The sequence below is a fragment of the Anguilla rostrata genome, chromosome 9, assembly GCF_018555375.3.
Source record: "Anguilla rostrata isolate EN2019 chromosome 9, ASM1855537v3, whole genome shotgun sequence".
Classification (NCBI taxonomy): domain Eukaryota; kingdom Metazoa; phylum Chordata; class Actinopteri; order Anguilliformes; family Anguillidae; genus Anguilla; species Anguilla rostrata.
This window is the reverse complement of record NC_057941.1, coordinates 30,372,241-30,399,123: the sequence shown is the minus strand read 5'-3', so window position 1 is coordinate 30,399,123 and position 26,883 is coordinate 30,372,241. Positions and strand designations below refer to the sequence as shown.

Below are 26,883 nucleotides of genomic sequence, written 5' to 3'. Positions count from 1 at the left end.
CCCCTGGGCTCGGGGTCAGATGAGACTCCTTCCACACGGTGATCGATACGAGGATGGATGAGGTCAGCGCTCGCATAAAAAGACAGCTCCAGTGAAGAAGAACATGCTCCTGAGACAAAGTCCTTTTTAATCAAAGGGCACAGACGGCATCCCCTCAGTCTCAGGGAATCCCTTGAAGCACTGATTCAGACCTGCGGCCACAAATTGAACCATCTCAAAGAGCCCGAGCCACTGGGTCAAAGAGCTCTGCATACTGACAGAAAGAAGAGAAAGAAAGAAGAAAACTCTCCACAAGGCCGTAAACCCTCTGGTTAGCTCACATTAATAATAATGAACTCACATCACATTACATAATTTATTTGCTTGGCAAATACCCTTATCCAGAGACAGCGATAAACACAGAAAGCTTTACATACAGAGGTCTCTCAAGATTCCTCAGTAGGCCTGTGAAGCACTTTGAGCAAATTTTTGGAATGAAAAGCTCTGCGTGAACAAAATCTATTGAGCTATAATTATTACTATAATCCCTGCTAAAACAATCACAAACTAATCATTTAATCAATCACAGAGGGAGGAGATCTAAGCGAATGCACTCCAGCAGCTGAGAGATCAGCCCTCCCTATTTGTTTGTCTGCCATCTGGAATATCTTGAGGAACCACTTGGCTGCATGTTCAGCTAAACACTCAATACTCTGTTTCATTTGCGCCCCAGCTGCACACTGCCATGTCAACACCTATACTTTCAATAGCATGGATTTCACTGTCATTAATCTAAGTTGTCTTTTCATGGAAGCTTCAGCTTATTTTCAGTGGGGTTTTGAGTTTCTCCATTTGCTTAAATGAAAAGATGCGGGTGCCAGTAAGCCTGACGTGAAAGAAGAAGGCCAGGTTCTAGGCTTACAGGGATGCATTTTCTCTTTGGAAAACCCAGTAATGCACACAAGCACCTGGTACGTGTCATATAACATCTCAAAGCTTTATTATTTTTATAAAGTGCTTTGCCCAAGGGTACGTAAGGCCAACACCTAGAAATCAAATCTTGAAACTTCTGTCTACAAGTCCAGCTTCAAAATGCCTATCTACATTGCAGGGGTTAAGGCCAAGTTGTGACAGTAACAAGACATTATGAACAAGTCTCTGTTTGTTGCAGACATGTAAATGTGTGGACCAGCTGTCAAATTGAATCAATAGAATGAAAGATTTGGTTGCATGCGTTTTCTCCATCTTAACAGATAGATCTGTCGCTTTATTAACTGATTAAAGGCGGAATTATAAAGATAGATGGTAAGTGAAAAATCAATATGACTTTTCAGACCATCGCTGTGTAAGACATTTACCTCACATTGTAATTAAGCCATGAAAGATTACCGCCTTACTTATTCAACAGGAAACCTGACACCTCACTCTTATTTTTTTTATTTACTTCTATTTTTCGCTAAATTCACTGAAGTCATTCATTTTGTCAGATTTCCGCAGCTCATGATGTGTCTCATAATAACCTCCACAGGTGCAGATTCTTGGCTTCCAGGCACCAGTGGTAACCATGGCTTAACTCAACCCCCTCCCTCCCTGCCAGCAGCACACCCCCGCAGTCAGCATTTGCCTGTCAAGGGGGTCTTCAAAACTATTCTACCGCCCCCTCCTGCACTGCCCATCGGCCCCCCAGTCGTGGCCTCTCCAGGGCAGGAAATACCCACAATCCTCTATTTCCCACTAACAGATAAACTTTGTAAATACATACATACGCTCACACACAGGCATACAACACAGAGGGAAATAATCACACCAGCTCTGACCTCCCCTCGCTGGATTTCCTTCTCTCACCCGCCCACTCCCCCCGCACATTAGATGGCTGTTCATTACAATTACCGCGCAGCAAGCGTTTTTCTTTTTCCTGTAACAAAAAAAGGGGGCCACTTGCTCAAAGAAGTAGCAGCGCTTGGGACCACAAGAAGGGATTTGCGCGCTCTTTGACCTGGGATCAGGTCCTGGGTCTTGAACCTGCTGCACGGGCCTCATAAAAGTCACTTAAACCTGCCACCCACTCTGACCTCAGATCATTTCTCTATGAGGTATCATGCCCAGATGAAGAATTAAAGTGTTTATTACATCTATTATAAACTGTTCTATACATTTTTCATGCCAGTCTGTACTTTACTAGTGAAGCTGCTCTTCCACATATAGGGTGAAGGTTGTCTGCAGCATAACTATCACACTGAGGGAGTTTTATTAACTTGCAGACACTATAGCCTACATACTGGCAAACTGAGGAATGCATTGCAATACTTTGTTTAGTGGCACCATGTTAAAATAAAACCCAAATAGAGTATTCAGTAAATAAATCAGTAATGGTTTCCTACCATACTTTACAGTTTGAACATAAAGCTAGACAAAGTCATTTTTAAATGTTTCCTCCATCTTTCCTGGTGGGAACTCAACCGATAAAAAATGAAAACCAGAGGAACAAGAGATTAAATACAGTACAACATAAAAACCTTCAGCAATTTTGTGTTAATATTAGTTAATTACCAAAAATAAAGACTGAGGAAAAAATGATTTTGCGGCTAGTCTGTTCATGAGAGACGTCTGTATTTCATGTTTTCCCAGTTATGGTGATGTGAGGAACAAAGGTTAGGACAAACAAGTCGAATACATGTGGTGACAACGACACGGGTTTGTATTCCATCTACAACAAAATAACAGAGTGTGGCAAATAGAGTAACACATATTTGGAGGTTAGCTACTCTATCTGAATACAGTTAATGTTCACCTTTATGTTTTAAACTGCACAAATAAACGAATTGACCTGGTATTTTATGTACGCCTCGTTTTCTGTGTTGCCGTGTGTGCTCTACAGTTCATCAGCTAGACAGATATATAAATCCAACCCAGGTTGGTAGCGCGCATTAAGACAACACATTCATTGAAATCCGCATCCACCCATAATTGCAAAAATCAGAGGCCTTCTTTTATAAATAATTTACATATGAAGCTGGAAGTCCGCCGCTCCCTTAATAACAATTTCTAATTCTTTTCCGCTGCGAAAACTTGTGTTACATTTGCAACATAGCCTACGGGCACTATAAGCCAAGTTATTGCTAGCTTTGCGCTGACGGACGGGAGCATGGCGATAAATGGTCGGAATGCTCCACTGGCAAACAAGGTCACGTAGGTAGCCTACGCCTGTCAGTAGGCTAAAACGTGTCCAAATAAACCCGACGCCGTCGATCGGTTCGGAAAGGGGAAAACCAGCACGTTACTGGCGCAGTCCACACCACTGACAATCAACACCCAAACGATGGTTCGCGGTCGCAATATTGCCTACAATACTGTAGCCAACTCTAGGTGGAAGTTTACTTGAGCCGGTTTTAGTAACGTTATTCTTCTTGGCAAATTACTGAATAGGGCCATACATGCAGGCGACAATACAAGTGCGTTGATTAGGGTATTTGTGATGGGAATCCATAGGTTATCTGAAACACATGTTTTCAACAATTAGCCTAGACAACAGCGCCTTAGGGGGAACCCATCATCAGTGCTAATCCCCAGCACCACTAATCGCCCACTGCGGGTGAAAGTTAACGCGAAATGTTATGTTTCTTTCTCATTTTTGCGTTGTTGGCATGTTGACATCTAGGCTACAACTCCGAACTGGACCAATTAGCAAGTAAAACAGCCTACATCAGTGTGGGGAGATATAAATGACCAAGACTAAAAACCGTTAATTGCAAAGTCCTAATTTTCTGCGTATGACTAGACTAATGTATGGCACTCTTACCAGACCGACAGATCAGCAGAGCATAGTGGTAAACAGATAGGCTAAATAATTCGGTTACAGTAAATTATAATGTGCCACAATCTACGCGTCTATAGCCTGTTGTAAAGAATTTCTAGTAGACACTTGTGCAGGCTCTCATACACATTTGTCATTGACTATCTTGCTGTAGCCTATTTCTAAAATGCTTTCCACATAACATCGCAAGCTAGCTTGCAGATGACTGCCGTTAACAGAACTTGTGTATTTTCATCACGTTAGCCTATCGTTCTCTAAAAAAAGGTTTGACACGATGATTCCTTTATATTCTATTTGCACTTAAAAGTGCATAATAATGACTCCATTACAATAAGTAGGCTACTGGATAGTGAGCTCCATCAATTTGCATTAAAATAGCATAGATACATAGCTTAAGGAATAAAGAAGCCGGTAACGTGTTAGTGGCCAAAATTCAGGGCTTCTTACCGGGGCACGCAGCTCGGTGAAGATCGGTCCACTTCCCATGTCGCATACAGGTTCATCTGCACCGGTCGATTTGACGTGATCGTCACCGGTTTGGAGGGCTGCAAGTGCGGGGACGGAGCACCTCCAGTCCGCGGGAGCCCTCCTCTCTCCGACATGCTGGAGGATTGCGAGCTAAATCGGTCAAAGCAAGGCTAATTATTCTCCCGCTTTCGTAAACTTCTCCTGCAAATGGTTATTTTTTCCAGCTTAATGTTTGTACAATATTTCACCCAAAGGGAGAAACTGGCTATATCTATACCGTACTTCCCTCCTCCCTTCGCAGCTACTGTTTATTTGAGCCGCGAGATATTGAGCGCCTCCGCTCTGCCCAAAGCTTTAAACCGCAGCCTGCGACTGTACCTTTTCCTCTAACTTCAACATTAAGCAGGAAGCGGAAATTTCTCCCCAGAGGAACACAATCGAGAAGCTACGCTTCTTATTAAAGAGGTACACATCGCTATGTCTTCGTCTTGGGAGTGTGTGTGTGTGCGTGTGTGAAAGAGAGAGTTGTCGTTGTGTGTGTATCTTTGCGGCTGAAGGTGGGTTGTCACATACGAAACATGATTGATGGGTTTACCGCTAAGTACCAAATTTATTTAGGCCTAGCCTACTAGTAAAAATGTAAAAGATACAGAGCCTATTACGAACCTACATTGAACATATTTGACGACTATTATAAAAATGGCTCATTATGTAGCAATCAAACAGTAGGCTATTTTATTCTTATTATTTCCTTCGTCATCCGTATTAACTACGAAGAAGGTATAATGACATGTTTTCGAATTTCATGGAGCCCAAACTAGCTTATAGACTACGACCTTGAAGTGGGAGACCAATAGAGGTAGCTGCAAATGTATATTAAATGCACCTTGTTTGCTTTAAAGGATCATTTACATTGAAAACAATCCAAGTAACTAAACGGCACATGAAATACTGTGCAGGTAGAAGGAACAATGAATTCAATTAAATATCAACAAATCCTAGAAGCTAGTGTCCCAGCGTCAGTGAAGAAATTGAAGCTGAAAACAGATTGGATATTTCAACAATATAATGATCCAAAACATACTTGAGTATTATTGAAAATCTGTGAGGAGATCTCAGACAAGTGCATGCACAAAAACCTGAGAATATTTCTGAACAAGAAGAGTTCTACAAGGAAGAGTGGGGGGGGGGAAACTCCTAAAGCAAGAATATAAAGACTGTTAGCTGGCTGCAAGAAACATCTGGAAGCTATGATTTCCGCCAAAGGAGGTGTACCTAAGTAGCCAACTGACTGACAGGGGACCAAAATTTTAGCACATAGAAAATTTACCTTTTTTTCCAGTCTGTTAAATTCAGCAAATATTTACAGGAACATGTTTAAGTTTGTTCCCAGCAGAGGTATTAACTTCGTTTCACTTAGAAAATCTACAAAACACGGAATATTACCAGGGGTGCCCAAACTGTTGCGTACCACTGTAGTTATTCTGATTATTAGGAGTTCTAAATCTGTCTAAATCTCTCTAAATTTGGCTACCTTTTCAATTCAGAAAACTTTGTCATCAAGAAGCGAATGAATTCACCAAAAAAGTAGACCTGAGTCAAGGCATTTGAGTTTAATCTGCGAAGAAAGAGGTTAAATAAGCAGGCAGTCTATGGATGCAGCTCGTGTAATTTACAACAGCCTGCAATTTGAATAATGTTACCAGGATTACTCTAAATAGGGATTAGCCGTATACACTGCACTGTGCGCCGAATATTCTTTTGACGATGCTGGTATTTTGACATTGGAGGCTGCTATCTGGACACCCAGCGGTACTGAGTTCAAACGTGACCGCTCACGCTCTCAGTGTTTATCTCTTTCTAACAGACACAGCCGTCTCGAGAAAGTCGATGGCAGGAGCCTACGGAGAGAGAGGGACCGAGAAGCGCTCAGCCATATCTGCCGCTTCGTCGCAGTGGAAAACTACTGTCATCCATGGATCTCAGTGCGACAGGCCTACAATACGCAGGGTAAAATGATTATACAGTTGAGAGAACAATGGTAGACTATACTGTCATGACCACACTGCAGGGTTTTTAACCATATACACGTCAGCTATACATCACTTCATTTCAGTTTAATATTTACTTTTCCTTTTTATTTCTTGGTAAAAATCAAGATGATCCAGGAATAAGTTAAACCACTAGAACCATTACAAGCCTACCCATATTTTGGAATCAAAACAAACCGGCAAACCAGAGAGAAGTTGTCATTTGTACAACTGGCACAGGCAGGACGGTTCAATATATATATATATATATGTATATATACACACATTTCTTTTACTGTGCCATTAAAAGTAATGAAAGGCCAGTTCATGATAGATCTCGGCGGGGGGAAGGGGGAGAGAAAATTGTAATGTAAATTGTACTGGGTCCAGCCACTAGAGGCACTAGAGAGCACAAATCACATTTTACTCTAAAATACGCTACAATAGGACCTTGTGTGTGCACACAGCTGTTTTTGACGCTTGATAAAAATTGGAGCAAAGCCTATATAGACATGAAGAAAGTATAATTGGCACTTTCTTAATATACTTTGCAGGCCAGGCAATGCCCTTTGATAAGATACCTCCTGCCTTATCCCAGCAGTGATGATGGACATTCTTTTAAGAGTGCTGGTTCTTATGGATCTGGCAACCTAAAGGAGCCATTCATTTGGTTTCGTTGTAACTCTTTGTTCCATTTTTCTCCAGTGCCAGCAAAACCGTAGACTTTGCAGATCCAAGCACTTCATCAGTTGCATTGCATATTAATATAGTGTTCATGCATCATTCCAAAATCATTTTCATATAAATCAAACTTATGACAAAAGCATCCTGCTAACAGGCTAGCCGTAGACCTACAATACTGGAATTGCATCATGGGCTACTTCGCTATCCTTTGCTACTTCGCATACAGTACGTCTATTTTACAGCAAGGTATCTATAATTTGATAAAAACATAGGGCTGTACTGTATAGAATTTTTGTGCTCCTCACTGTTTATTGTGCAAATGAGAGGTAAAAACAGGCTACATTTAGATGTGGCGCACAGCCTTCTTTGATGAATGAGCAGGAAGTTGGAACGTGCTGCATGCTTGACCACTGAAGCTCATTAGAGTGAAAGCTTGAACAAAGAGTTCACTGTAATACAAAATCATATTAGCCTGTATATCTCATAGCAAAACTACATCGATTTAACCATTTCATGGGCTTTAAGTTCCCTACAGAATTCACTTCAGTGAATGGATGCCAAATGACACTTCCAAGCTTTCAACCTGCTGCTTTTACTTCTGCCGCAGAGCCATAGCCCAGGGCACCTAAATTAATGGCTTTTTGTTGAGGTTCATTTAAGAGCCATTCAAAGACAGCCACTGGCTCCTGATTGACTCACCTCTGCCCCTCCCCCCCCCACCCACCCTCACCCCACCCCCGAGTCACGCACTTATCGCTCCATCACTCAGCGGCTGTTGTTTTGGCTCTCCCTAGAGCTGGCAGCGCTCACTGCCCCTCCGTGCCAAGGTCAATGGTGGGGTGGAAAGCCATGAACTAAACGTGATGAATATATTTATATGTGAAATGAAACGTAAGGTTTTATACATTAAGAAGCACTTAATGACTTGTCATAGCAGTTGGTTAGCTGATGGTAAGATAGCCAACTGGCTAACATCGATGTATGCACAGTAACAATACAGCTGTTGGGCAATCTTTGCTGTTTGCCAGACACACTAGTAACACTACCACTAGCTGGCCTACTATTCATTTTCTAAAGGTTGCCGGAGTGTCACAGATAAAGGCTATCAATAATAAACTCTGGCATATACATCCTGAATGGTACCACAGGGGAGGCAGATAGATGAACGTTCAGATATCCATCCATCCATTATCTACACCTGCTTATTCCTGTTCAGTCACGGGGGGTGCTGCAATTTTTAGACTTACATTTGATTTTACAGCTTACAGTTTGAAATAACATTTTGCAACATGAAAAACACTGGGCAACAATAAATCTAACAGACAACTGTATTTAACTGATTAATGGCAATGTTTCAGAATTAGCCTACATGATGCATAGGCGACAGATTGTAGGCCATCGCAGTATAGTTATAGTACATGAGGTGAACTGGTGCACTGTTCGGAAGTCTGGCACATTGGGATTCTGGAATTAGAAAAAATCATTAATCCTTGTCCGTGCTCTTTTGCAGTAAGAGCTGAAGTATGGACGTACTGCTAATGCACTTGCATAAAATTTGGCACTTTACCAGGCTCCATTAGAAACTGACCTTAGCATTTAAACAAGGGCTCAGGTAACCCTGAAGGTTGGCTATGCATGAGGATGTTGTGTGGGAGGTTACTGATAGAACTGTGGTTCACTTGTAGTATTATAAATGCACACCAAGGTCATTGCAGATGCAGATGTTTTTTCCAATAGCTTTCATTTCTGCCATTTTTAGAATTTCATTATTTGCTTTAGTTAAAATTCCTCTGTGCTAGTTTAGTTTTTATTTTAAAGACCCACACCTATGTAGTTTTTAGTTTGTTTCAGGTGGAAAACCTGTGTTTCAATTAAGGTCCTATAAGATTATAACGAAGTACCACTGTCTCAACAGTAAGAGTGGAAACAAAAGCAGGACTCATTAGACACAGATATTCTCAATATTCACATAGCACTTTCATTTGCTCAAATGATTGAAACTGTTTTTTAAAGTGGGGTAGCCACTCCAAAACATTGTCCAGGGTTGTTGTCAGGTGTAAAATGCAATTTCATTTCATTCAATTTACAAGACCTTGCATACCTAAACCTATAGCGACCTTCTACTTAATGTTAGCTGGGCGTTACATGAAAGAATATTAAAGGAAAAGATACACGAGTAAATATAATGGCAAGAGGCTCTCTACTTTATCGTTTTTGTGAATCCTTTTTTCTTCCCTTATGGGGACACAAACATATATTTCCATCTAGCAGTGTCACAGAAGCTCCAACAGACCAGTCTTATAGGTCACACAGTTGTGTGGCTTAATGCAGAGCAGCCGCCAGAGTGGACCCAAGGGAGGTCCCCACATGACGGACGCCCCTGTGACTGGCGTGACTTGGGACACGGCGTGACTCTGCTTCAGTAGTTTACACTCACCGATAATCAGACAGCAGGTCTTAAACAGAAGGCGTTACTTTCAGGCATGACATTAAATTAGCTGCTACAAAGTAAAGCTCGGATGTAAGTAGCGCCTACATGCACTGCTCCAAATGTTTTTCCTTCAAGGAAACAACTCATTTGTGACCAGAAACCATATTTTCTTACTACTATATCCCCCACTCAAGATCTCTAACAATGTTTTGCAATTCAATAGACTTAAATCCTAAAAGACTGATTTTGTGAAAAAAGGCTAATTAGTCTCAGATTTGCACACATTTAAGCACCACTGTAAATGCAGAGAATTTACATATCTCCACAAATGACAGTGACTGAATGTTAACCTCAAAGCTGCCTCCTGGAGGGCAGACACCTACACTACAGATCACATAGCAAATACACATATAGCAGGGGTGGCCAACCCAGGTCCTGGACAGTGGCAGGATCTGCTGGTTTTTGTTTTTATTTGGCACTTACTTAATCAATTAAGGCAGTTGATTACACAGTTAACTCACCTCACCTGGTTTCTTTGGTCTAAGTGGCTGCTGTATTTGAAGTGAAAACAGAAACCAGCAGACCCTGCGGCTCCCCAGGACCGGGGTTGGCCACCCCTGAAATATTGGATTGAACACCGAGAGTTTGCCTTTGACTTCTGCTCCAATCCTCACCCACCTTCTTCACTCTTTATGCACCACGCAACCTTACATTACATTACAGGCATTTGGCAGACGCTCTTATCCAGAGCGACGTACAACAAAGTGTATGACCTTACAGGAAGCACTGAAATGATGCCACACAGAACAGAAAAATCTACACTGAATTTCTTTTCTTTATTTACAAGGACAGAAACACTTGATGAAAAAAAAAATCTTAAGCTCACAGAATACATCCGTACACAGACAACTCTTAAACAATGCTTATGAAAAATTGTACTTATTTTTAAAAATTAAAAAGAAAAAATCCAGCTGGTTGTGAGTTAAAGAATTAGGTGACCACACCTCTCACCCTCTCAAGACCCACAGGAAAGGGTGACCACACCCCCTCACGGGAAAGTGACCGCACCCCTCATCCTCTCAGCCAATGAAAAGGGTGACCACGCCCCTCACCCTCCCACAGGTTCCACCTAAAACTTGAACTCTTTGTACTTCTTGGCCCCTCCTCTGTTGTCCTGGGGGGCTGCCTTTCTCTTCTTTTGCTGCGGGAGGGGGGGAGAGAGAGAACAGGGCACTCCTGAACACACCTGAGCAACATCATACCTTCACCACCAACATGAACAACAAAGCACACCCAACACACACCCAGCACATCGAATCAGAACACCTGCATATCGTTAAGTAAATGGCCAGGCAGCCCAGGGGCTGCAGGTTTAAATACTGCGGGGGCTGCTGCTGCTGTACCCCTGAGCCACTACAAAAATAAGTTGCTTTACAAATGGCTCATTTACTGTGTAATATAATGTATAGGTCAGACCAAGCTGGAGTGCAGGTCAGAGAAAGATGTGGAAGAGGCATACAGGGCTGTGATAATTGTCTGATTTGGTTCAGCGCAGTCGCAGAAATGTAGCAATTCAGTTGCGGCGGCCAGACACATTCGATTCCTGCAAGAATATTAATGAAAATGTACTTGGCCCTTTGTTGTTGAGAGTATCCTTTCAATGGTTAAACCAAAACCAAATTACATAATGAACAATATTAAGTAGTTGGGCACCATTCAATTAGAGCAACTGCTTAAAAAAAACATAGCAACTCCTCAGCGCAATGTTTGCTGAATAACGCTAATGCTAATAATTCTATTGCCAAAACAATTTTCCACACTGTCCCACTCCTAATAATTTAATGAGACACTGGACACACTGCGTAGTCAACCCATTTCAGGAGACCAAGCCCCACAAGGTTCATCCCCCCCCCCCCCCAGTATTATTTGGTTTTAAGGGTTTTTTGTCAACAAAACTCTTTACAGGAATGTGTATTGCTATGAACTACATGCCCTCTTCAAACAGAGTAAATGCAATCTGTTTGGAGAAGTGTGTTGGAACCAGGGACTCAACCTCAGAGGTACTGACTGACTTGTCAAACAAATGCGGATATGAAACCAGGAGCAGCACATGCAATTAAGCCTCATGTTCCACAGATGCAAAAAAGGTGAGAATTAAATGGAAGTGTCACGTACAAAATACAAAACAAGCAAGCAAGATTTATTGCTCTTGCCAAAGTCAACGGTGCTTGAAATAAGGGTTAGAGCAAATTAGAACTGTTTTCGACAAAAACAATGTAACAAGGTCACTAAAAAAGGAGATGCATCATTCAGATGCTAAAAAACCTTAATGAGATCCTGATTATTCCAGGCTTTATTATATGGTATATGGTTTCACTCAACAAAATATTTCTGAGGAAGGGATTCTAAAAATTGGTGCATATAAAAAAATAAACAAATGACGTCCATTTCTACTGAATTTCTATTACTATTTTTCCATCACGGAGTTCCACAGCATTTGGCAAATGGAAATTTAATCATGCTTGCACTGTATCATAGGAAGTTTGGAGTTAAATCAAATGCATCTTATTGGCTTTGTATCACGGTTGTGTCGTATCAGAGTTGAGCTAAATATCGACTCCCCTGGAGGTGCGTGTCTGGCGGGTGCCGGGTCGGTACAGAAAGCCGTGTTATGGGGGCGGGGGCGGGGACGGGGCGGGGTTATGGGGGACGAGGGCGGGGTTACCTTCTGCTTGGCGGCGTGCTCAGCCACCATGTCGCTGAAGTCCTCCTTCTCCACCTGGGCCTGCTGCTCGCGCACGTGCTCCTCGTACTTCTGCGTCATCGCCATGGGGTCCAGCTCCAGCTCCTCGGGCGCCAAGGCGACCTCCACGCCCTGCGTCTCCTGGCCTCCGCCGGCCTTGCGCCCCGCCATGGCCTGTGCAGACAAAACCGCGCAGTTTTTACCGTGGTTATTGAGGCTTACCGCCATTCCGCCGCGTTTAGCCAATCAGGACGGCCGACGCTGAAGACAGCGTGCGGTTATCTCCCATCACGCTGCTCCCACAAGATGGCAGCCCAAAAACTCAAGGCTCAGACAATCTACACAAGCTTGATCAACACAAAATAAGACTGTTTCCTGAAAACATGCACGTTCATACTGGCAGTAGAACAACAATGCAAACTGATGTTAAACATGTAAACACTGGACACATTTTTCAACTAATTGAGAACGGATTAAAAACCCTGCATTGAAAACATTTTCATTTTTACCCGGCAGATCTGCTTAGTACCGTTATCTGGTTTCTCAGACCCACACACCTGTCTGTCCTCCACTACAGAGGCAGTAAAGGGGGTTGTGTGTTCCATTTCCCTGCTGATGCATCGTGCAGAATAGCCACAAACATTAATGAAAAGATCAGGTGAACTTACCTTACCGTTCAACAGACAGTAAGATTTACATTCACCTCATTATTTCATTGCCTTACTGTTGTTAAGTCTTACTCCTAGCAACATTTTCAGAGAATTTGCTGAAATTTGATTAGGTTTTGTTAACCCATAGATCTATGTGCAGAACATACAGATCAACTGTCCCATGCGGCACCCTAGCTAGCAGTGTCCGGGCCACAGGTTAGTTAAACTGACGCCCAACTGATTTTTGTGATTATTAATTTCTAAAATGAACTGCTGTTTTTCTATTCACACGTTCAACTGTGAGAAACGGTTTTTAAGATATATTTAGGTTACATTCCAACTGAGTGCTAATATTTCCCACCGTTCGTCTCCATAAGTAGCTGCTGTTGCTAGGAGCAACGTGTTACCCAGTAGAGGCAGGAGGACACAGCGCTGACATAGCTAACTAACCAACATTAATTAACCTGTCAAATGACCGTAGACATGTGAGGGGAAACTATTCCTAACTTTAGTCTTCAACTCTGTTCTTCTTCACTTATACCCGTGACATTTGCCGACTTAAAACATTAATGTAGAGTGGAAGCCTGACCAGGAAACCAGGTAGCAAAGAAAGACAGGCTGTTCGAGTCGAGCCCTGCATATTAATTAGCCACAGGGAGTCGTATAGTCACATTTGTACTAGCACCGCTTCGTAGCCTGATGCGTGTTGACTGTAATTCTAGCTCCTCTGTTGTTCTTATTGCTCCTGTGGCCTATATTTAATGCATCACACCATGTTATTCTAGGACCTCATTCTGGAACAGTGCAGAATAAGTAACAGTTATAGCAAGCTCTGGTATGGGTTTCACTCCTCTGGGGTTACTAGGCCACGCTATTACCGTTCATCTCGGGTTCAACACCACTTCAGTTTGGGCAGCACTGCTCATGCTGTGTGTTCATCGCTTCAGGTTCTTCAGAGTTAACGGTCATCCGCGTGCGATTGGCCCACTTGAAGCGCCTTGGGCCAATCGGAGTGTAGAGGCGGCGCAGACCCTGCTCTTACCCCGGAGACGTCGTAGATGTGCGTGGAGGCCATCATGGCAGCGCCCACGGACGCCGTCCTCCTCTCCGGCAGCACGGTGAACAGCTGCGGCGTCTCGTTTCTGCGGGAGGCACGGAGACGAGCGGTTTAGACGCGCCGGACGCAGCCGTAGGCACGCGCACACGCCCACGCTCGCGCCAGCGAGACCGCTGCAGGGCCTCACACGTGCGCCCACCGCACATGCCCAACACACGTGTCCACCACACGCAGAAGCACGCAGATAAACGTACAGCGCACTGCCAGGCAGGCCATTTTCTTTTCATTTTTGCTCGTGTAACAGCAAATTGAACATTTGCGAGCCAAACCATTTGACAGCGTACAATCGCATTTTATAATAAATAACTTATTCACTCCATCTCCTCCAACAGAAAGGCTTCCAGCTCACAGCCACCGCTTAGAATTCAGAGGAACAGGACGGCCTGACAGCCAGCTGTGGGGGAGACTGGCAAATTTATCTAGCATGCGTATGAAGGGGTGGGCGGTAGACACTAAAACAAGCCTCACTGCAAAAATAAATGCATTAAAAAAACATGGTACGGTGGTACAAAATGTGCTCTTGCTTCACTTGACAGGTGGATTTAGCCCAGTGGTTCTCAACCTCGGTCCTGGGGGACCCCTGTGTATGCTGGTTTTCATTCCAACCACAATTGCAATCCCAGAACTTCAACAAGATGTTAATTGTTCTCAATTACGTCATGTTGTATAAAGCTGCATTATGTCAGAACTAGTCATGCATGTCATGAAGGAAAGTCCCATATGCACACTCCTATATTGCAAATGATTATATATTTTTTAGAATTTTTATTGAATTATTGATTTTTTTTACTGATCAAATTAAAGCCAAATCAATAGGCTACTAATTGGGGAAAGTGTGGACACACGGCCACTAAAATTAATCATCTGGTAGATATTGAAGAATTCAAAGACAAAGAAAATGATAACAAGCCAAACCTGCATTAAAATTATGAAAACTTAGAGTGCATTCAACAACCTCAATTGAGCAAAAGATTGGCTGCAACAAAAATTAAAATACACCAGGGTCCCCCAGGACCAAATTTGAGAGCCAGTGCTTCAGCCAAGCAGTACTGACATCGGCGAGAAGCCAATTAGTCTGGGCTGCGCGATCTCCAGTGGAAACGTCTGTTAACTTTTAAGGAAAAGTTTTTGCTCGACATGACGCATTCTAATTGCAAAATTGATTGTTCACCTCCACCATTTAACCCAAATTAGGTAGCAAGGCCAGCACCTGGAGAAGCTGAATGAAGAGTGAGCACAACTCAGCAAGAAACCTCACAGCACTTGGCCTTCCCTGGCGTGAAAAAATAAATTAAAACTAATCTTATACAAAATATATTCTGTATTTTTCTGGGGAAATATTTGGCCACTCCTATGAGGGTTGAGCACATTTGACCTGTCTCCACAGCATGAAGAAACAAGCAGTGTCTAAAAATTTTTTTTTAAGTCACTGAGGCAATATTCAGGCCTACTGTCTACCGAGCACCTGCCACAGTGTTGAGCCGGTTCAAAATGAACCTCGAACCGATTTCCACTTCCACAGGGCCCTCCTGTTCTGCTTTAAGATGCCGTGCTTGCCCACACACACTCGCTCGCTCTCACACACTCACTCGCTCTATCCCTCTCTCTCACTCCCATGCACACACTCGCTTACCCATCCATGGCTTCCTCAATCTTCTTCTTCCTCAGCTCGATGAGCTCTGGAGTCTCCATGCCAGCCGGAACAGAGGAGAAGCCTCCGGGAGTGATCAGGCCGCTGGGACGGACAGACAGACAGACAGACAGATTCACTACCATTAAAGTCAAAGCCCCACACATATTTTTAAATTCTGTATCAATGCGCAGACGCGGATATAATCACAGGCCGCAGGCATCGCTGGTTACCTGTCGGCGGGCGTAAAGAAGCCCGTCTCGTCCGGCTTGTCTTCGTCGCTCTCCTCCTCTTCCTCCTCCTCGGAAGACTCTTCATCAGAGGGCTCCAGCTCGCCCCACGGGGTGCGGTCCACCTCCTCCTCCTCAGTCTTCGCCTGCGGGGGGGGGGGGGGGTATAAAACATTAACGAGACGTCAGGCGTCCATTTGAAACAAACGGTGGAGCCACACTTTTACACCCTCCAGGCTCCCAGAGGCACACTGAGGAAATAATGAGGTCCCATTCTTTCCCTCCCCACTGCCAGTGTGTGAAACTCCTTGCAGTGTCCTTGTCATGTATTCATCCCTTGTGAATGAAAAACTGCGCAGCCTCTCTTAAAAACTGTATCTTCAATATCACCCATTTGTCATATTATAAAAGGCTGCCCTTCATTCATTTTTATGGAGGGAGAAAATGGATTTATCTTTTGTCCATTAGCAAGCTCCCAATACAGACCCATGCCTGTGCAAATTGAGCAGGTTTATTCATGGTTGAATACTTGATGGAAATAAACAGTGACCCCTAGGTCACTTCATGAAAATATGAATATTCAGTAAGGAAGCAGCTCCTAAAAGCCCTGTTAGATTGAAAGGAGGCGTGAATAACGCTCTTTATTCATACTGACGGCTGACGGCACTAATTGCGGAGTGTCACGCTGCACTGCACGTTTCATTTTCACATGCACACGCTGCGCTCTCATCTCCTCAGCTCTGGACATCACCCTGGATAAAGCCCAGTCCCAGACAGAGGGGACGGACTGCGGTCAGACAGCCAGGGGGGGGGAGGCGCGGTTTTTTTACCTGGAAGTCTCCGGCGTTGGTCCCGAACACGTCGCCGTACAGGGGCTTGCCCATCTCGTCCACGGGGGGTTTGCCCCAGCCGCCCGCGTGGTAGCCGAACGAGCAGCCCTGGGGAGGGACGGGGGGTGGGGGTTAGGGCTTCCACGCAATACTTCCACACCTGATTCTACACACAGCACTGCAGCCATGCAAGCCATGTGATCACTTGACTTCCACTGAAATAAACACTCCAACGTATTTAAAAAGCAGACAAGTAAACTAACATTTTTCCACCATTCAAAGAAAATGTATTTATTTATCATAGCAAATATTTATAATTAATTTCAGCAAACCACAGTAAAAACGACACTTTCATGACATGCAGTGCACACTGAACTGGCATGTTTGCTTGTCAAATAATGTAAGAGCATTAATTATATGTGTACAGTCATAAAAGAAAGGATACAATAAAAATAATATGATATTTAAAACCTACAGGTGTCCACAGATTTAAAAAGGATGTGGCAGTGTCACAGCGTGTGTGTGTGTGTGTTTCTGTGCGTGTGTGTGTGCGTGCGTGCGTGTTTCTGTGCGTGCGTGTGTGTGTGCGTGCGTGCGTGTGTAGAGGAGCTCACCTCTGGGATGGGTGAGTTGAGGCCAGGGATTTTCAGGTTGGGGTAGGAGGGAGGGGGTCCATATCGCTGCATGGCGATTAGCCAGGGTGGGGGCACTTTGTTAGAGTTCTGCGGAGGAAGAGCAACATCATCATCATCATCATCGAGGCGTGAGACAGCAGCGAAGTGGACCCTGACGGCCGCTCATTACGGAGCTTTCTCAAGCGGTCACATGACCCGGCGCTGCTCACCGGGCCCACAGGCATCCCCAGAGCGATGCGCAGCTCGTCCGACAGATCTCCCGGCTTCTTCTCCTTCAGACGGGTCTCAAACTCCTTACCCTGAGAGGGGGGGGGGGGGGGGAGGGGGGGGAGGGGGGGGGGGGGGAGGGGGGGAGGGGGGAGGGAAGGAGGGAGGGGGGGGAGGGGGGGAGGAGGGAGGGGGGGGGAGGGAGGGAGGAGGGGGAGAGGGGGGGAGAGAGAGGGAGAGGGGGGGAGAGAGAGAGAGGGAGAGAAGGGGAGGGAGGAACAGAGAGAGATAAAGAGACAGCCACCTTTATTGGGACAGCTCTCCCCACCATGGATAAACAAAACAGCTGCAAGAAACCAAACAAAAGTAAATAACTATATTTTTAAAATAACTATAAATAAACAAAAATGAATGTTCTTCCAAACAAATTGGTAAAAACCAAAGATAAAAAAACTAAATTGCTTGTATCAAAGCTGAGGTTGTTGAAATTTCCTAGGCAACGTTGCACTATAGACACCAAGTTTTTATTCCAAAAATTCTCAGTGGCCAAAATAGCAGGCCAACTGAGAAACACAATTTACACACATACAGATATATATTATGTCTTTGGGTTCTGTAAATGTGCTACATAAATAAAAAGCATTATTATTACCTCATAATAGAGGTCTCCATGGATGGTGAGTTTCGGCTTAATCTGCCACTTGAAGAAGGCATCATGCAGCTTCTGGTAGTCAATGTCTATCTTGCCCATCTTGGGTCGAACCTTCTCCCTCATCTTCGTCTTCATCGTCTTGGCATCCTCCTGCCGATTCAAACAAAAGCATCAATAGAGTTCCGCCTGAGGGCCTTCTGTGCCTCCACACTGCGCGTGGTAAACCAGAGGGGCATGGGTTCTAACCATGCGTGAGACGCTACCATTGCCCTGTGGAAAGGTAACTTCTAGATAAAAGTCGCTGTGCATTTGGGCCAGAGAAAAAGGAAACATTCTAGCAAAACACAGATTGGAAAAATAAGTAAGTTATAGTAATATTGAGCATGTAGGAGTCCATGAGTTTGTAACATGAGTTAGGTACAATTCCACTAAATGTACAAAGCGTACATTCTCCCTTATGAATGTGTGATACATACACGTCTTATTTAACCTATTTTAGTTTTTATATAAATAGTTCAGTTGGTTTTAAACTCCTATAAAACGGTCTAGTCTGGCGCAGAGATGACCATTTAAACTTATTTCACACATTTCGATTTCTCAAAATACCTCCAGATGAGGTGTGTCTGAAGAGAAAAGTGAAGAGAGAAAGACAGTAAAAACTATCCTCGAGTTCCACACCCACCCAATCTGGTCAATCTGGGCCGCGGTTACTCTGTCCGACCGACCCTGAACACGCAAGCCCAATGCCCCCCTCTGTTCCCCTGTCCCCCGTCCCACCTTCTCCTGCAGGGCCTCCCTCATCTCCTGGATGCCGGTCCTCTTGATGAACTCGGGCAGCTCGAAGGGCGGCTTCTCGATGCCCCTCTTGCCCTGCAGGTACTTCCTCTTGAAGCACCAGTGGCGCGGAACGGGCACCGTGTTGCGCGTGGCCTTCAGGTGCACCAGCAGCTTGGGCTCCTGCGCCGTCACGTCGTGCATCTCCACCACGTCCGGGCGGACCACCAGCTGCGGGAGGGGGAGGGGCATGTCAGAGAGGGTGTGCCTCAGACAAGGAAGTCAAACGCTCGCATTTTGGCACCAACACAGCTGTGCTTAATGCCATTAAGCAAGCAGGGCAGCAGCCAGAACACTGTATATAATTGATTCCACAATGTGGTCACTGTGCCCTTTAAAGTGACATAGCTTAATAAATCCATGGAATGATTATCCATTTGTAAATACAATTCATGCAAAAAAGTTGACTCTGCACTTTGGACCGTGTCAAGCAAATAAGTGTAATAAAATGCAAGCAATGAAACAGTGTAAGAAACAGTGAAACCAGAAATGCATCACTGAAATGTCTGTAATAAACACACTTTAGATAATGATAGACATCATTCAGTTAAACTGGCACATGCATGGCATTCCCCTGGCTCACCTGTTTCAGCTCAGCCACGGTCAGCCTGTTCATCCGTCTCAGTTTTTTCTTCGACATCTTGGGTGCGTCCGTCTTTGTCTCCTAGAACAGGGAGGAAGGGTCAGAGGTCAGCCGCTAACAAGAAGCAAATTATCTCAAACCGGACCTTAGGGGTCATGGGTAGCAATGCAAAATAAGAGCCGAAGCAATGGCGTTCCGCATCGACGCTAAAAGAGGAGCTTCCTGCCTGTCACAAACCTCGTCGCTGTCGTCGCTGTCTTTCTTCTCCTCCTCGAAGCCCTTCTTCTTCACGGCAGTGGCCTCCTGCTTTTCGGCCTTCTCCGGTTCTTTCTCTTTCTCTTTCTTCACATCGTCCGTGAGCTGATAACGACAACAGCCCCGTCATACTGAGGGGACCAGCAGCAGCACTCGCCTCACTCAAGCATCGCGACAGAACTCACCGACCTGGCAGGTAAACTCCGCAGTGTGTACAGGGGTTATACAGAGATATGTAACATTCTAATCTGTACAGGTTATGAGCTCTAAACAGACAGTAATGCTAAATATAATATCCTGTACCGGTTGGTTGCCCAGTGGTATCTGTGGATCCCAACTGGTTAGACCCTCTCAGACTGTAGGCAAGGCTACCGCCAGTTATGCGTTGCCCTGCAGCGCTACAGGCTACCAGTCAGCACTGGCATGGCCGCGATTCGATCCTCCACCATGGAGCCTATCCATGCACTACAGCAGAGCCTCAGCAGGACGGGCCACCAGGCAGCCCCATTTGACCAATGACCTACCTACAGCCTCATTTTGTAGACAAGACGCATACAGACCCTCCCTGTACAGCGACGATACTGGTGTCTACAGAACAGAGAGGGTAAACCGAGGGAGCGTGTATGTGTGTACGCATCTGTTTACAGGGGAGACGCACCTTAAACGACTCAAAGATCCGCTTGAAGAAGATGAAGTTGGGGTCGTAGATGTCCGGCTCCTCTGTCACGTACTCGATTTCCACTTCCGGATCCTTTTCTTTTTCCTTCTCCTTCTCTTCGCTGGCCTCCTTGTCCTGCGCTCTCTTCTCCAGCGCTCTCTTCTTCTTGTTTTTCTTCTTGCGGTTCCTGCGCTTCCGATTTTTCTGAGGGAGAAGGGGGGGGGGGGGGTTTAAAAAGGAGTAAAGAGGGATGACTATACCAAAGCATTTTCATTCAAATTCCTCTCAGGGGAGACACACTGTTCAGAAGGTGGAGATTACAGCTACAATCAAGGCTAATCACCTTCTCCATTCTTAAGTGTCTCCGCAATTAAGTATGACTCACTGTTACACGCAGGGTGCATATATAGATATTTTGGGCCTGTGAGAAACTTTTTAACCCTCATACGTTCTGAAAATGGATAAAAAAGCATATCTGAGACAAACGGTGGCCCTCCAGACCATCGTTAAAACGTGGGTGGTGCCTCTGGAGATTTTTGGAGTCAAAATGTCCATTAGGATTAGCATTCTATGGATTGGGATTCACCCAGAACAGTGGTGGGCAGGGATAGCAGTATCCGTTTCTGGATTTCATTCCAGCTTCTGCTGGAAAATGAAATTGATATTTTACCTACATTACCTATGACAGCTGAAGACTGTTCCTGCAACCAAAAATGAAACCTCTTATTGTGGTCTTAGTTAAGCCTAATTAGCCAATTTTGCAAGTGTAACTGGTGACAATGAAAACCTGTATGCACATAAGCCATTACATTACATTACAGGCATTTAGCAGACGCTCTTATCCAGAGCAACTTGCACAACTCATTACATAGCATTTGCATTGCACCCATTTATACAGCTGGATATATACTGAAGCAATGCAGGTTAGGTACCTTGCTCAAGGGTACAACGGCAGTGTCCTACCCGGGAATCGAACCTGTGATCTTTAGGTTACAAGACCAGTTCCTTAGCCATTATGCTACACTGCCGCCCCATAAGCCCTGCAGGAATGGAACTGGTCAACACTGATGTAGAATCAGACCGGTCTATCGCAAAGCCATTACCCACAATCCATATTTTAAAACCCGAGCAGAAAGGCAGCAGACATTTTGATGGCTTTGGTAACAATTTGGCGGAACCCTCCGTGGGTCAGGGAGCGTAACTCACGTCTTTCTTGGAGAGCCCGGCATCTTCTTCGTCGGTCTCAGACAGGGTGGCAGCTGCAGAGTTCCTCAGCTCCATCTCAATACTATCGTCATCCTCTGAGTAACCAAAAAAAAAAAAAACACACAACGTTAATCAGCGGTGTTTCTACGCCTCGTACTACAAATCGAAGTTAGCCCTTTGAAAAGGGGTCACCCTGACGGCTGTATCCCAGAAGTGCTGCCGTTGGGCTAGCACCAAGGTTCTGAATTTGATGTGAGCCGAGATGAGTAGCCAGTGGAGGAAGACAAGAGAGGAAGTGACATGGATGAGAGATGGACGTTTTATTCCCTGCAGTTCTGCTTCCTTACCTACGGGGGCAGTGCTGAGCTGCTCCTGGCGGATCTCCTTCAGTTGCAGGATCTTCTCCAGGGCCTGGGGAATCTTTGGGCCCATCCCAACTTCCTCCCCCTGCCAAACCTGTGGTACAGACGCCAACCATCAACAAAGCACTCACATCATCTCCCGACTTCTTAACTTCCAAGCCAGCTAACCCGCTATTGACGGAAAAAAAATGGTGTAAAATTCTTTCTTTTTTTTAATGCAGTTATATGGTCTAATGACTACATAGTTCATAACCACACTATTTTCTTTTGAATTAGTACCACGACCCAGTCTGTGCACCCTGAGATAGCATGTTTTTAACTCAACTGAAAATGTATGAAATGTGCTATATAAATATGATTGTATAAAATGAGCAGCTATTTTCATGCCTCTGTAGCCCCTTACCTCACGTGCATCCTCCCCTGGGGGTGGGGGCATCCTCTGTCTGTGGCTGGGTGGAGTCACCATGGAGATTCCCGGGGGAGGGGGAGCGCCAGAACCTACACCTTTGTTACAGAACACTTACAAATTAGCCCCAACACACTCACGGCATTTTCATATCCCACAACTGGATTGAACATCACAACCAACGGAACACTTTAACATATTCTAATACAGCTAAACTGTAAAGGCTCAAACTTCTATCCTCAAGCATTTGCCATTGTTGGATATATTTTCCCACTGAGAGCACTCAATAATATATAGAGGGCCCTCAGAACTATAGGGAGAAAAGAAAATTAAGCAATAAGCAGTCAAATATAAGGAGGTTGCAGGTTCAATTCTTATGTGGGGAACAGGTAAAGTTACTTAAGCTGGTAAAGTAAAAATGTCCATTAGGATTAGCATGTATGCTTGGCAAATTAATGATGCAGTGTTATGTTTGCAGCAAAGTCATTGGCCCAAAAAGGTGTCTGGCCAGATGCTATAATTTTGAATCAATTCACTCAAGGCAATATTTTTAACTATAATATACACGCATGCAGCTTGCCATTTCCAGAAGTAAATATATTTGAGTACCACGGGCAGCGTGGTACAACAGCAGTGTCCTAGTCGTGATTCAAACCTGCAACACAGTGGTTACAAACCCAGCCTTTGCACAGCTACAGCATCCCTGCAGCTCTCGAGCGGAGGCGGGGCTTAAGACTGACCTCTCATGGGGCCGAGCGGAGTCATGGGCAGGCCAGGTGGGCGGGGCATGGGCTCTGGGGCGCGAGGGGGCGGCCCGCCCTGCTGCATCTTCACCAGCTCCTGCTGTCGCTCGTGTTCCAGCAGCACGGCGGCCTGGCAGAACAGAGAGAGCGCAAAGCGCACAGCGGTTAGCGCGCTCAGCCACCCCGACGCTTCAGAACCAGGGCATTCAGAGGACAAACGGTCACCCCTGACAACTGCTTATTAAAACAAATAATAATAAATGACTGCGCTACACAAATTTAATTCATGGTGGGGGCCTGGGCCACTGGGTTCCCTAGGGTTCTGTGCGCTCTCTCTCTCTCTCTCTCTCGCTCTCTCGCTCTCTCGCTCTCTCTCTCTCTCTCTCTCTCTCTCTCACCCTCTTCTGCTGCTCCAGAAGCTGCTGTTCCTTCATATGCTCCTCCATTGACCTTGGGTCGTCCTGCGTAAGGGACAGAACCTCCGTTAGCCTCACGCGCAGCACAAACTGCATTCGCAGGTAGCAGGAGCTAGCACCGCCAGCAGGAAATGCTACATCAGCATGTATGTTTTCTTTTTTTTGTCACATGCCATTAAGGCAAAACGTGCCACTGGTTTTCTCTCAGTAATTTCTCTCTTTGCACTGCATGTTTAGTTGTTTTTTAGACCAACCGATAAATGTAAGGAAACGTCGCTAGCATGCGTGTTGTCCATATGTGCTTGTGCGTGTGCATGTACGTGCAGCTACCTGCTTGGCCCTCTCCTCCTGCTGCAGCACCATGGCCGCTCTGTGCTGGACCATCTTCAGCTGGTCCTCCTGCGTCAGGCCGGGGGGCATGTTGGGGCCGTCCATGGGCATGTGCAGACCGGGTGGGGGCGCCCCGCCCATCATGCTCATGGCCTGCAGCATGCCCATGCCCGGGGGGAGGGGCATGGGGGGGATGGGGGGCATGGGCGGCAGGCTGGGCATCTGGGGAGAAAGAACAAGTGTGAGTTCTTTTCCATGGAAGCAAAATAAACACATGCATTTTACAACACTGCTGCTGCACTAGATAGTAAAACCACACTGCTGTACCTGGGAGCACAGCAGGCAGGCTTTTATAGAACATACACAGCTGTAAAAGTGAACTATAAGCCCTGTCTACAGATACTCCTGGACACAGACAGCGCGCTAATGAAAGAAACAGAGCACAGAGAGTGGGGGCCTTGCCTGAGATGGTAAGGGTGCCGCTTTGTCATCCATGCTTTGCAGGTTCGGCTTACTGGGCATCATTCCAGTCTGCAATGCCAGACACACAAGTCAAACACACATCAGGGGCACATGACTACCATCATACGATACAAAAACAAAAGCGAGCACATTCATTGGACTCTGCACTAGTACAAAGTCCCATGAACTTCCATACATTTGGTAACCTGAGTTACCTAATGTTAGGTAATCTAACTAACAAATGCTACAGTACCCGCTTGCTTGCCTGGTCAACTAATGAATGCTAGTTCGCTACTATTTTGTGTGAACACCACCAGTCTTTTGCCACCATCTCCTGAACAAGAAATGTAACATTACACTCTCCTTCTGCATGGTAAGTGTCATGCTATATGTGGAATAAATCATTCCAGTCTGTGCAGATCTTGTGATGTTTTCAAACTTTTAGGGTGGAAATGGTGCTTGGCTTTCAGGTGGTGTTGCATTAACACCCTAGGTGTGCATACATACGTTTATATATGCACTGCAGGCATGCGTGCTCGTGTGTGTACATGTACAATTTGTCTGGGAAACCCACCTGCATTATATATCCCTTCAGTCTGTCTATCAGCTCCTCTCTGGGTCCTACAATGAAGTGGGAAAGAAGATTCATTCAACTTTCAGGAAGCATACACTGTCAGATGCAGCGTGGAACTTTAGGAAAGCAATTTTCATCCAAATCGCAGAACGGCCCAACGAATTGCTATATCAAAGGTAAAAGCCCGAATTTAGTCAGCGCTAGAAAACAATATCGAGTGCCTCATTTTTAATTTCGTCAATTAGGTTTACAAATTTTATTTATTTATTTTTCCAAATCGCATTAAATTAAGTTATATTTACGATGTAATCCTTCCTCCCTGATTTGACACATTGTTAGCACATTAGCATTACCTAACCGCCTAGCCAGTTCGCCAACATGGCAAAGAAGAAATCGTTATAGTCTAGTTCCGGCAGATTTAATACAGACCATTATTTTCGGGGATTAAAACAAGCAACACAAGCGATTTCTAAGATAAATGGCTTCCATTGTTGGTTTAGTCCGAGCTAGCTAATGTCTTGCCGCAACAAATTGTACCATGGCTAAGGTTCGCTATCTACCTAGAATCTGCTACATAAACAATCAACCAGCTAGCTAGTTAGCATAACGTGTTTCGCCTTAAAATGCAAGCCGCTGCAGCCATGAGGATTGTACCACACAACCAACCAGTTCGGATAACTAGCTGCATGGCTATCTACGTAGATACAAAGGTTCACTTTTAAAGCTAACTCACGTACCAACAACAGCCACAATGAACTCTGATTCGAGGCTCTTGTACAGCTAGCCCATTAAGTAGGCCCAATTCTCTGCGCAAGTATTATAATTCATTCGGAGGGAGCTCAAAAGTAAACTAGCGTTAGCAACCCGGAGTTTTTGCATACCGATGTTGGGCGCTCCGATCTCAGAGAGCTTGGCCTGGAGCTCTGAGTTGCTCCAAGTGTTCAGAGCAGCCAACGAGCCACCCAAATCAGGCGGGTTCGGTTCGATTCCTGGAGGTCCGTCGGTCGCCATATCGTCAGTTTTCAGGACGTGCAAAGACAACGCGCACAAGTGAAGAACCAAAAGCCGAACACCGGAAACGCGCACAGCCTCATGGGAATGACGTTTAGCTTCAAATGGATTGCTGGAGCTTGTAGTTTAAGGTACAGTTAGAATTTACTTGTCAGCTGATAAGGTTTACCCTTTTAAATAAAAAAAAATTCAGCGTATCGCGAACGAATAATATAAATATCGCTGGATACCCTTTAGAACAATTGGGAAAAACAGACTAGCCAAAAAAGTTAACATTAGCGAGTAGAAATGTCTACTTACATTACATTTAGTAGACGCTCTTATCCAGAGCGACTTACACAACTTTTACATAGCATTTACATTGTATCCATTTATATAACTGGACATATACTGAAGCAATTCAGATTAAGTACCTTGTTCAAGGGTACAACGGTGTCCTAACCAGGAATCGAACCTATGACCTTCCGGTTACAAGCCCAGTTCCGTAACCACTGTGCCACTGTGCCAGAACACTGCCACCTACTTAGTCCGAATGAAAGATTTGCTGTGCATGCTACCGTACTCGGCCAGCTATATTGAGAGAACCTTTTTCCAGATGTACATTTCATTTATTGATTGGCAATAAGTTGCCAAATTCAACTCTGTGTTGACGTTGCATAGGTTAGTCAAATCAAATGAAACCATGGCCAAACCATGGAGAATAGAATAGAAAAGCAGTTCTATTCTGTTCTCAATTGTCATTATCATTAATGGAGTGCATGCTGTAAAAATATTTAGCAGTATTTAGCTGGATGAGTGTGAATGTCAGATGCAGCTGAGATTTCAGTAAACTAAGCTGAAGATGGATGTGAGAGCTAGGGAAATGTGTCTAGCAAGGTCACTAGGAACTGTTTCAGAGGTATTCAGATATTCAGGCTGCCTCTTTAGCCCCTTTTCCACTGTA

The 26,883-nt window shown here is 44.8% G+C and overlaps 2 protein-coding genes and 1 long non-coding RNA gene across 10 annotated transcripts in view; 1 reads left to right on the top strand and 2 right to left on the bottom strand.

The window, feature by feature from the left end:
- Positions 1–4,647, bottom strand: part of LOC135262337 (phosphofurin acidic cluster sorting protein 1-like) — a 49,055-nt gene extending 44,408 nt beyond the window's left edge. For all 5 annotated transcript variants that reach the window (XR_010332182.1, XM_064349328.1, XM_064349331.1 and 2 more), the window contains exon 1: positions 4,241–4,647. Coding sequence is in view for 4 of the 5 variants with exons in the window: in XM_064349328.1 (XP_064205398.1) it covers positions 4,241–4,395 (155 nt within the window). In the remaining variant the exon portion in view is untranslated. The remainder of the gene's footprint in view (positions 1–4,240) is intronic.
- On the top strand, positions 4,603–15,207 carry LOC135262377 (uncharacterized). 3 transcript variants are annotated; one of them, XR_010332193.1, is made up of 4 exons: positions 4,603–4,726; positions 6,129–6,271; positions 11,372–11,553; positions 15,111–15,207. It is a non-coding gene; the product is annotated as an uncharacterized LOC135262377 (long non-coding RNA). The 3 variants fall into 3 exon arrangements; XR_010332192.1 differs by lacking the exon at positions 15,111–15,207 and having other exon boundaries at positions 11,372–11,752; XR_010332194.1 differs by lacking the exon at positions 15,111–15,207 and having other exon boundaries at positions 4,664–4,818; positions 11,372–11,752.
- sf3b2 (splicing factor 3b, subunit 2) lies at positions 10,224–26,022 on the bottom strand. Of its 2 annotated transcripts, XM_064349333.1 has the most exons (22): positions 25,811–26,022; positions 24,930–24,976; positions 24,356–24,424; positions 23,894–24,115; positions 23,546–23,608; positions 23,145–23,277; positions 22,402–22,502; positions 21,984–22,092; positions 21,637–21,731; positions 20,431–20,634; positions 19,755–19,877; positions 19,518–19,598; positions 18,878–19,105; positions 18,101–18,250; positions 17,451–17,540; positions 17,221–17,328; positions 16,607–16,714; positions 15,780–15,922; positions 15,550–15,651; positions 13,842–13,941; positions 12,132–12,323; positions 10,224–10,607 (listed from the first exon to the last, which is right to left on the bottom strand). In XM_064349333.1, the coding sequence occupies exons 1-22, from the start codon at positions 25,938–25,940 to the stop codon at positions 10,536–10,538; spliced, it is 2,670 nt and encodes an 889-aa protein (XP_064205403.1). In that variant the 5' UTR covers positions 25,941–26,022; the 3' UTR covers positions 10,224–10,535. The 2 variants fall into 2 exon arrangements, with proteins under 2 accessions (XP_064205403.1, XP_064205404.1); XM_064349334.1 differs by lacking the exon at positions 23,546–23,608.
- Between the last annotated feature and the right edge of the window lie 861 nt (positions 26,023–26,883).

Excerpts from the sequence above, each read along its gene's own strand:
- sf3b2 (XM_064349333.1), bottom strand. The coding sequence starts at position 25,940 with ATGGCGACCGACGGACCTCCAGGAATCGAACCGAACCCGCCTGATTTG. Across the intron at positions 23,609-23,893 it reads AGGAGGAGAGGGCCAAGCAG|GACGACCCAAGGTCAATGGA; the intron begins GTAGCTGCACGT and ends TCCCTTACGCAG. Across the intron at positions 19,599-19,754 it reads ACAGCGACGACAGCGACGAG|GAGACAAAGACGGACGCACC; the intron begins GTTTGTGACAGG and ends TCCCTGTTCTAG.